Here is an 11,877-nt window from a genome sequence, read left to right as displayed (position 1 = left end):
TTTGGCTAAAGTATCTTGTCACCTTGGTACTAACTGCTTTGAAAGCGGTAGGAGATACAGGTCTCTGTCTCCCATCTGTCTAGCTGTAGGGATGTCTTTTGCTTATAGCAAACACAATTTGCTCAATTCTGTAGTAATGACAGACTCTCCCTGGGGCCAGTACAAATGACACTCTGGTGGCAAAGTGTTGGTAGTACATGTCCTAATTGATGACGAGGCTTTCACTGACAGTAGGCTATTTACAGTTGCACTTTACCATGTGTGTTCTGGGAAGACATCTTGTGAGTGCACAACATGTCGAACTTCAAGTTTTTTTTATCCTACTTTTGAAATGTCCTCTTTGCATGCATGCAGTTTGGTTTCATATGAGCACCTTTATATCTTATCATATAGCACCATTTTTTATAGTAAACCCCCCCCGTTTTCAGTTTAGGACCCAACTGTTGGCATGCATAAACTTTTTTTTAAACGTGTTTTTTCTCAGATAGGTTTTCTCTAAACGTTGCAATCTTTTACAAACATTACAAGGCAATAAATGGATATTCATACGGTACCATACATGTAGAACATGAAGTATTACAGTACACAGGTTAAAGAAAGTTCTAGAATACTAAACAATTGCTTTCTTGTTTTGAGTCATATAATATTCTATAGGACACGCTAATGTTGTACATTACATTTATCCAAAGATACACTAAACATTTTTGCTTCACTATTTCATTTTTTTATATCATTACCATAGACAGTTATATTTCGAAAAATCCCACTGCAGTAATGCCATGGTAAACACAAAAGCCAAAAAAAACAAACCAACAAAGCTTCTTCAATAGCCAGACTTTTTCACAGCACGCTACCTACACAACAATAAATTAGAAACATATGTAAATACGCCATCACTTTTCCCAAGTGAAGCCGGGACTCCTTTTCTCTTCATTGTCACTACTGCAGTTAGGTGGTTATTAGTGTTTTGTGGAACTCAAGTACTAAGTAGCCTATGCTTTTGAAATGATAATCTCCTAAACATGCTTGAACATCATTGGTGTTTTGTGCAATAGAAATCTGTTGCAATAAACATATCCCTCTTATTTCTTTCACAAGATTGACAGGTCATCTTTTCCATTTGTTCTAAAAACGAATCAAAATGATAATCTTAATCAAAACAATACCACCAAATTGTAAAGAAGTTTTAAGGCTAAAAGGTTGTAAACCTTTTGTTTGGATGATAACAGTCCAAATTGAATTCATTCAAGTGATTTATAAGAGACCAACTCAACCTTCAATGATGACCTTGCTTGCTCTTACAAAGACTTTTTGACCATTCAAACACCTGCCCAAGTCTAGTTGGATATCAGGCCGACACATGATCTAGTATGGCTTTCAGGCAAGCTACAAATACGGAATAGTCAATTAAATTCATTCTAAGCGTGTCTTTCTTGGAAAATACCGGTACGTCACTGTATTTTCTGTGGAGTCAATTGTGAAATACAACGTCCTTAATAGATTGCAAAAATAATAATAATAACTACAGAAAGCATGACATAATATACCAGACAAATATAATGGAATAGAACAGTATAATATATCTTTCATCTTTAATTCCATAGAATTTATCATTGACTTAATTTCATATATTTTTGTTTGGTAGAATAATAATGAAGAGGAAACCTGTGTGCACGTCATCTAAAGTGCTTGTTTGATCATGTTGGGTTGATAGTTCCACCCACGTGAAATGGTTCAGGGAAATTTTTGCAGCAAGATCTGGAGCCTTTTGTGGTTATGTCAAAACAACATATTTTTTCTATAAGTGATTAGCTCCAAATGTACAACAATTGAGTACTTTGCATTGGAAATGATAACCTTTGCTGCAACCATAAGGAGCTGTAAATTAATTTAATTTTCTTATCATCACGACACCACTACAACTTGGATTTAATCCTTAAACTTGACAATCAAACAACACAAGTTACACTCAAAGAAAGTTTGTCTTAACCATACGCCTACAGCAGTCAGAAAGGTATGGACATTTCATTTTGTATAATTTCACAAGAAAACAGAGAAAGCTCAAGTATATTTACTAAATTGTGAGAACTTTTGAGAATTGAAGGTAGATATCAACCCCATTGGACATTGCCATTGCTAGCTGCCCTTACTTTAACAACAACCCAATCCAAGTAGACAAAACAATGCTATTACACTGTAAGACCTTATTTAAAAGGGGTCACAGTGGGTTCAGGTAAAACAAGACTAGGAGCAGAAGGGCGGGCTAATAACTTCATGGCCACTATCTGGGTCAGTTTATCTTTAAGTGCAGCTTTTTTTAGATTAAAATAGGCGATATCAGCATCTAGCAGAAGATTAGCCTTATGGTGTGGTAATTTAAGTACATGATTGTCACATCAAAGTTAAACCAATGCATGGATCATGTGATCCCTCCATGTAAATTAAGTAATAAACAGCAGAGGGAAGTGCTGCTTTTTTAATATTTTTTTTAAAGTGCTTTCTTAAGGAGGCTTGTGTTTTAAAGAGCAAATAAACTCTGCATCCCCACTCATATTCTCTCTCCATCTCCAAGAGAGGAAAAAAGCCATTATTTATAGCCTAGGCCAAATTTTCTCTTACTTTGCCCCCCAAAATACTGTGATCAGCCGTATAATCTCAAACACATCACGGGGCATCTGCACACTAAAATGTAGATATAAATTAAAGCATATGGGAACAAATTTAATATATTCCACATTTTGATTAAGTATGAGAATCCAAACGAATGTTGTAGTAAAGTTGTGCTTCGAATTATTTTTCTATAATAAGTTGTAAAACTTTTAACGTTGGAATAGATGAATGCAATCATTCAAGTGGAATTTCCATACCACACATTAGATAACAGAAAAACAATGAATAACCAGACTATTCTTGCGCTTTTCATGCACTATGGTTCTGATTGCTACCACTAAGAATTTAAAATAAATACCGGTTTTAAAGATATCAAAAATCATAATATTAAAGTTTGGTTTTAGAGACAACGATTTTTAACCTTGTCTTTTTTTGTGATTGACCTATCCCCTTTTCATAATATACAAAGTACCTCTTTCCTTGAGATTCAAGATTCAGTCAACTGCATTCATTTGAAACCACAATATGCCTTAACACAGACTGTGGAAACTTATGCGACAGTAGCATGATGCATTCTGACTTTTCTATTAGGTTGTTCTCTCCAATGGATCTTCCATGCGGGACAAAATGTAAAGGAAATTACATTTGTCCATTTAAGCTCTGCAGAAGAACCACTGTTTTATAGACTCTGTGCAATGGGGCGTAGTTGCTAGGGAGTTGCAGCCAAAAGGAAAACAATGAAGAAATATGAACGCCTATTTCATACATCCTTTTTCACCAGATGCAAGGGAAATGTAAAATAGGAGTTTCAGCACAGAATGTTGGTTACAACTAGTACAAACAATTGTTAAGCCCTTACGAGTACTGCAAGATCATTTGTCTAGCAGACATGTGAAGAGGTGTTCAGACCAATGAGGTGTATCCCTATGTGGATCAGCATATGATATTTCATATCACTGACCATATCAGCCCCATCACCATATCTGGCATTAAGTCTATAGAGCGGTTTCGTGGACACAGACCCTAAATGGTGAAAATGATTAATGGATTAAAAATAATAATAATAATAATAATAAAAATAATAAAAATCGAGTTACATATTATTTTTTGACAATATTATAGATATTTTTTGCTACTGTAGATAGCATTAGTTATCGCTAATTGGCTGTACCTGCGCCAAAACTCTGGTATCTTTCCTCCTATAGCTTGTTCTACATCTTCTTAAATACTGAGCCAACCTGTTTTCAGCCATTTTATTACCCTGACTGATCAAAACTTGTTTACTCATGACTCTCTCTTGTCTCTCTGCAGCAGACATATGGTGAGCAATACATTTGGAACATCAAATCGCAATATCGAATTGCAATACATATAGAATCACAATACATATCGTATCGGCACAGAAGTATTGTGATAATATCGTGAGGTCCCTGGCAATTCCCAGACCTAGTAAAAAAAATGTATAATAAAAGCTCCAGAGGTCTAAAATGTGGAAACAATTTAGATGTGGAGGAAGACAGAATATCACCTGTCATTTAAAGATCTCCGAGGTACCTGTGACAAGGGATAAACTGTCTGCTGCCTAACTCATTATAAACTGGGTGGTTCGAGCCCTGAATGCTGATTGGCTGACAGCCATGGTATATCAGACCGTATACTATGGGTATGACAAAGCATTTATTTTTACTGCTCTAATTAAGTTGGTAACCAGTTTATAATAGCAATAAGGCACATCGGGGTTTTGTTGTATATGGCCAATATACCATGGCTATGGGCTGTGTCCAGGCACTCTGCGATCCGTCGTGCCTAAGAACAGCCCTTAGCCATGGTATATTTACCATATACCACACCCCCCGTGCCTTATTGCTTAATTAACACATAGGCAACAAAGCCTATATCAATAAAGATTATCTGTGTTAGGAGCTTTTCTCAGCAAGACTTGACACTAAAAATATTGTATAGCAGATCATCAAAAAATCCAAGTGAGAAATTTGGTTTTCACTTAAAATTAATTTGTTAATATGTTAATAAATGACAGTCAAATGCATTAAATAACTTTTAAAATACACAATGTGATAATGATCATTTTGGGGACACACAGACTAAGTTGCACCTGTTAGTAGTAAGGGTATCTGGGGTGTATTGATAGCTGCATGGGCTTGATCTCAATGTTTCAAGTATCATTGCAAGATTTGTGAAGGCATCAGAATTTTTACTGAAATTCTGGAACATGAGCAGTTTTAAGGCTACACCAAGACTCCGTTCCAACTGACACAGTTTTCCCTTTATAGTGCACTACGTTTGACCAGCTCCCTATGGGCCCTGGTAAAAAGTAGGGCACTATACAGGGAATAGGGTGCCATTTGGGATGCATCCCAAAAACATGGAATGAACATCTACTGTGCTCGGTGGTGCGATAAAAAGTAGATTGCATGAATAATAGCCTATCTTTCTGTCAAAGCTGTGTGTGAATGTATATGAGATGATGTAACACTACCGTTATAACTAAGAAGTTACAGCATCACTGCTAATCAACAGTTTCTTGATCTCCCACTTTGTATATCATATCTAAGCCCATGAATCATATCTTTCATATAGGCATTAGATGATTATTTTGCAGACATTGTTTAAAGATACATATTCTCATAGTACTGTAGCATGGGTACCAGTCTGTTTGAGTTATCATTGCACTCTTTGCTATGTCATGTCATGTTTGGCATGACACAGAGTACATGGAGTGGAATGTTAGCAAAACAGGTTCTGGAGTTCAGGCTAGTGGTAGTGTGCATTTCTATCAAGTACTATTATTACTATTATTATATTATTTGGTTAGTGCCCAAACCACACGGATAACAATACCCCAAATCCTTCATCCTTGTTTATTCTATACTAAGATTAAATCCTCAATCATTAAATACTAACTACACAGAGCAAATGATTGTTGATGTTTAAACAACAATATCATGTCTAGCCTTCAGCTGTAAATCTTACAATACACCCCACTGCCAATGCTGGTGGGATACCGGAAGTTGTACACTATCATGTCTCACCCTGAGGTATATGGGGCTCACCTTTTTTCTTCTTCACTCAAACAAGCACATGCGCACACGCACGTACATTCACACACACTGCAATTCTTGAAATGGACAGTCGACCACAACGAAACATTTTTCTACGCTTCATATAAATGACCTAGCTATATTATCATCTAGCATTTTGTATATTAGTTTTCATTGTGCAAGAATAGGCAAACCGTCCTCCTGCACCGATTTCAAAAAGGACGCCATAATCTAAATATACGAATGAAACACAATAACCATGAAAAAATGTAAAAGTGCTAGTTGACAATAGTCATACAGTACAGTATTATAGAGGTACATTGAGAATACTTTTTCTTATAAACTAGGATATTGTCACGTTTACCTTTTCCCTTTTCCGTTTTAACCCACCATCACTAGAAACCTCTAACAACCACAGTATGCCATTGTCAATCCTCTTGGTCTTCACCGTCCTCGCGAGTCTCTGTCCTCTTCTCGTGACAGGTGAAAATTCGCCGCATTTCTCCCTCATACCTGATGAAATTCTCTCCAAATCTGGCCCAGGCTTTCATGGGGACTGTTATGGTGTTCCTGTATGGCTGTCGTACCTCGCTAATCTTCAAAAACACACCGTAGCGGTTGGAACCAACGTCGAAATAAAACCTCTTATTGTCCACTCGAAAGGATTCTGCCTCGGGAAGCTCGGGGGATTCTTCGTGGTTCCTATTGCCTCTTCCACGCTCATCCGTTGCATCACCATCGCCGTAGTCTTCAATAAGCTGCGACAGTGCATCTCTGAATTCGATTAGCCCTTGAGCCGGCAACACTATGGTCTGCTCGATGCCCTGGCCGTAGTAACCCATGGTGCCATGTCCTCTGCTGACAGTCTGTCTGATGCGGAGGAACCTGCCTCGCTGGTTCTCTTTCAGATCCAGATAGTACTTTCTATTGTCTCTCTCAATGAATTCACTCTTCAGGACGCGATGAGTATGCTCCTCCGACACCGCAGAGCCGGTGGGAGATACTGATGCTGCGTGGTGGTGATCTTGCTGTCTTCTGCGGGAATCTTGGGGGCGGCCCTGGCCATTGCTCTGTTCTTCTGGCCGTGGTACCAGGCCACCTCGCAACCCAATGTGAGCGTAATAATCGATGAAGTCCCCCAGGCAATATCGTAGATCGGGTGCCATTGACATGGACAGCGTTAATTTGCTCTTCCTGATGTTATCATGGCGGCCTCTTCCAATCCAAACCTCTGCAATTTTTAGGAATCTGCCCCTTGCACTTTGTTTTACGTCCAAATAAAACCGTTTCTTCTGGATATCGACACGTTTAGAGGCAAGCTCCTGAATGTCTATGCCCTGCTGCTGTGTGCCAGGGTGAACATACTGTTGAGGATATGCGCCTCTCGTCATAGAATCTGATGTAATCCTTCCTCTGCCTCTTTCCATCCCTCTTGAACATGTATCAGCCATAATTATTTCGTTTCCACCACAGTTAGCACACGAAAATTTGCTTATCCATTAATAGCCAACATGCTGTCTTTCAGGTAACGTTTAGCATATTAATTTAGCTAGCAAGCCTGCCAGCTTGTGGCTAAAGTATCCTAACACGTTTGAAAAATGCCTCGAATGACGTAAAAATGGCAGATACTAGGTAGGAATCGTCAGCAGATCGAGTTTCTGTGTCCTGATTAAAGGTCAAGCGTAACGTTTGGTGCTGTTTCCATCGTAAACCTTGGCAAGCCGGGTTACCTAGCTACCCCTTTCCCTGCATCTGACACTTCTCCCCCGTCTGCTAAGAGGCTATGAAAGCTGCTAGCCTACTGAAATGAAAGGAGAAATCGTCCAATCCAGGAGGGTCTCTTGCTTCCGTAGCAGCGGCTTGATGAGCCCAATGAACCCACCCACCAACCACGGACCAACGCCAACGTCTGTTGGACGTCTTTTTTTGGTCCTGTCCGGATCAGCCATTTTTTTGTATTTTTTTGGTGAGGTTTTTGGTGAGGTCAGGACCGGCCTTGATTTCAACGTCCGGACCACATTTGGCACACACCTAGACGTCTATAATTGGTTCAGATTTGGTTCAGTCGTGACCGGCCTTGATTTGGCCCAAACATGGACATCTATGATTGGTTCAGATTTGGTCGAGTCACTAAAGAAAAGTAGAGTATGGTACAGTACAGTATAATGTACTGTATTGTACACTACTTTACTCTAATGTACTCTACTGAACTAAACTGTACTGTACTCTACTGAATAAAACTCTACTGTCCTGTACCATTCTCTACTGTGCTGAACAGAGGCATATTGTACTGTGCTGTTCAAACTTGTGAAACATCCTAGACATCTATGATTAGTTCAGCTTTGGTCTGGTCCTGACTGATCAAATATGAACTTGTTTGGGGGCGGAGCTCATTAGAATAATACCAAGCATGTTTTGCAAGTGATTATTTTCACATTTACATTTTGGTCATTCAGTAGACACTTATTTTCAACATCTGTAAATTATGTCTTTTCAACTTTCATTCAGAGCCGAAAATGAACCTGATTTCAACATCTGGAAAATACATATTTTCCAATCAAATCAAATGTTATTTGTCACATGCGCTGAATACAACAGGTGTAGACTTTACAGTGCAATACTTTCTTACCAGCCATTTCCCAACAATGCAGAATTAAAAAATATGAAACATTTGCAAAATTTAAAAAAAGGAAATAGTAACACAATAAAATGACAATAACAAGGCTATATACAAGGAGTACCGGTACCGAGTCAATGTGCAGGGGTACGAGGTAGTTGAGGTAATAACGAGGCTATATACAAGGAGTACCGGTACCGAGTCAATGTGCAGGGGTACGAGGTAGTTGAGGTAATAACGAGGCTATATACAAGGACTACCGGTACCGAGTCAATGTGCAGGGGTACGAGGTAGTTGAGGTAATCTACATAATATGTGCAGTACATGTTGGTAGGGGTAAAAGTGACTAGACAATCAGGGTAGATCATAAACAGTAGCAGCAGCATATGTGAAGAGTGTGAAAGTGTGTCTATGTGTGAGTGTATGTGTTGCGTCAATATGCGTGTGTGTGTGTTGGAGTGTCAGTGTAGTATGTGTAAATGTGTGGGTAGAGTCCAGTGAGTGTGAATAGAGCCAGTGGAAGAGTCTGTGCAATAAAACATTTGAATTTATTTGTCACATATACATGGTTAGCAGATGTGTATGCGAGTGTAGCGAAATGCTTGTGCTTCTAGTTTCGCCAATGCAGTAATAACCAATGAGAAATCTAACCTAACAATTCCAAAACTACTACCTTCTACACACAAGTGTAAAGGGATAAAGAATATGTACATAAAGATATATGAATGAGTGATGGTACAGAATGGCATAGGCAAGATGCAGTAGATGGTATCGAGTACAGTATATACATATGAGATGAGTAATGTAGGGTATGTAAACAAAGTGACATAGTTTAAAGTGGCTAGTGATATATGTATTACATAAAGATGCAGTAGATGATATAGAGTACAGTATATACATATACATATGAGATGAGTAATGTAGGGTATGTAAACATATATGTACACCCACATACACTACCATTCAAAAGTTTTGGGTCACTTAGAAATGTCCTTGTTTTTGAAAGAAAAGCACATTTTTTGTCCATTAAAATAACATCAAATTGATCAGAAATACAGTGTAGACATTGTTCATGTTGTAAATGACTATTGTAGCTGGAAACAGCTGATTTTTAATGAAATATCTACATAGGCGCACAGAGGCCCATTATCAGCAACCATCACTCTTGTGTTCCAATGGCACGTTGTGTTAGCTAATCCAAGTTTTATAATTTTAAAAGGCTTATTGGTCATTAGAAAACCCTTTTGCAATTATGTTAGCACAACTGAAAACTGTTGTGCTAATTAAAGAAGCAATAAAACTGTCCAGCTTCATTAAATAGTACCCGCAAAACATCAATCTCTATAGTCAACAGTGAAGAGGCGACTCTGGGATGCTGGCCTTCTAGGGATGCTGGTCTTATATATATAAATATATATATAGTAAAAATCAAAATTGAATCAAATTTTATTGTTCACATACACATGGTTAACAGATGTTAATGCGAGTGTAGAGAAATCCTTGTGCGTCTAGTTCAGACATTGCAGTAATATCTAACAAAAAGTACCAGTCAAAAGTATGGACACATCTACTCATTCAAGGGTTTTTCTTTATTGAATTTTTTCCCCTACATTGTAGAGTAATAGTGAATACATCAGAACTATGAAATAACACATATGGAATCATGTTGTAAACAAAAACAGTGTTAAACAAGTCAAAATATATTTTAGATTCTTCAAAGTAGCCACCCTTTGCCTTGATGAAAGCTTTGCACGCTCTTTGCATTCTGTCAACCAGCTCCACCTGGAAAGCTTTTCCAATTGTCTTGGAGCAGATCCCAGCATATGCTGAGCACTTGTTGGCTGCTTTTCCTTCACCCTGCAGTCCAACTCATCCCAAACCTTCAGGAAACAGCAGAGGGAGCACCCCCCCATCCACATCAACGGGACGGCAGTGGAAAAGGTGGAAAGCTTCAAGTTCGTCGGCATACACATCACTGACAAACTGAAATGGTCCACCCACACAGACAGTGTGGTGAAGAAAGAACAAAAGCCCCTCTTCAACCTCAGGAGGCAGAAGAAATTAGTCTTGGCACCTAAAACCCTCACAAACCTTTACAGATGTATAATTGAAAACATCCTGTCGGGCTGTATCACCGCCTGGTACGGCAACTGCACCTCCCGCAACCGCAGGGCTCTCCAGAGGGTGGTGAAGTCTGCCCAACGCATCACCGGCAAACAGACTGCCCTCCAGTACACATACAGCACCAAATGTCACAGGAAAGCCTCAAAGATCATCAAGGACAACAACCACCACTGCCTGTTCACCCCGCTATCATCCAGAAAGCGAGGTCAGTACAGGTGCATCAAAGCTGGGACAGAGAAACTGAAAAACAGCTTCTATGTCAAGGCCATCAGACTGTTAAAGAGCCATTAGAGGCTGCTGCCCTATATACATGGACTTGAAATCACTGGCCACTTTAGTAATGGAACACAAGTCACTTTAATAATGTTGCCATATTTTGCATTACTCATATGCATATACTGTATTCTATCCTATTCTACTTTGTCTTAGTCTATGCCTCTCTGACATTGCTCATCCAAATATTCATATAGTCTTAATTCCATTCCTTTACTTTAGATTGTGTGTATTGTTAAATATTACTTGTTAGATATTATTGCACTGTTGGAGCTAGAAACACAAGCATTTTGCTACACCAGCAATAACATCTGTTAAACACGTGTATTTGATTGATTGAAAACATCTCAATTGGGTTGACATTGGGTGATTGTGGAGGCCAGATCATCTCATGCAGCACTCCATCACTCTCCTTCTTGGTCAAATAGTCCTTACACAGCCTGGAGTTGTGTTGGGTCTTTGTCGTTTTGAAAAACAAATGATAGTGGGACTAAGCTCAAACCATATGGGATGGCGTATCGCTGCAGAATGCTGTGGTAGTCATGCTCGTCAAGGGCACCTTGAATTCTAAATAAAACACAGACAGTGTCACCAGCAAAGCACCCACACACCTCCTCCTCCATGCTTCACGGTGGGAACCACACATGCAGAGATCATCAGTTCACCTGCTCTGCGTCTCATAAAGACACGGCAGTTGAACCATAAATCTCAAATTTTGACTGATCAGATCAAAAGACAGATTCCCACCGGTCTAATGTCCATTGCTTGTGTTTCTTGGCCCAAGCAAGTCTTCTTCTTACTGGTGTCCTTTAGTAGTGGTTTCTTTGCGGCAATTCGACCATGAAGGCCTGATTCACGCAGTCTCCTCTGAACAGTTGATGTTGAGATGTGTCTGTTACTTGAACTCTGTGAAGCATTTATTTGATCTGCAATTTCTGAGGCTGGTAACTCTAATAAACTTATCCCCTGCAGAAGAAGTATCTCTGCGTCCTCCTTTCCTGTGGAAGTCCTCATGACAGCCAGTTTCATCATAGCGCTTGATGTTTTTTGTGACCCACTTGAAGAAATGTTAAAAGTTCTTGACTGATTGACTGACCTTCATGTCTTAAAGTAATGATGGACTGTCGTTTCTCTCTGTATACAACCTTGTCAAAACACTATTTCATAGTTTTAATGTATTCACTATTATTCTAC

The 11,877-nt window shown here is 39.0% G+C and overlaps 1 protein-coding gene across 1 annotated transcript; it reads right to left on the bottom strand.

The window, feature by feature from the left end:
* Positions 1-4,460: 4,460 nt before the first annotated feature.
* On the bottom strand, positions 4,461-8,025 carry purg (purine-rich element binding protein G). Its single transcript, XM_035775454.2, has one exon. It carries the CDS (start codon positions 7,118-7,120, stop codon positions 6,098-6,100), a length of 1,023 nt encoding a protein of 340 aa, XP_035631347.1. The 5' UTR covers positions 7,121-8,025; the 3' UTR covers positions 4,461-6,097.
* Positions 8,026-11,877: the final 3,852 nt, after the last annotated feature.

Source organism: Oncorhynchus keta, chromosome 9 (assembly GCF_023373465.1).
Source record: "Oncorhynchus keta strain PuntledgeMale-10-30-2019 chromosome 9, Oket_V2, whole genome shotgun sequence".
NCBI lineage: Eukaryota > Metazoa > Chordata > Actinopteri > Salmoniformes > Salmonidae > Oncorhynchus > Oncorhynchus keta.
This window is presented reverse-complemented; position numbering and strand designations above follow the sequence as displayed.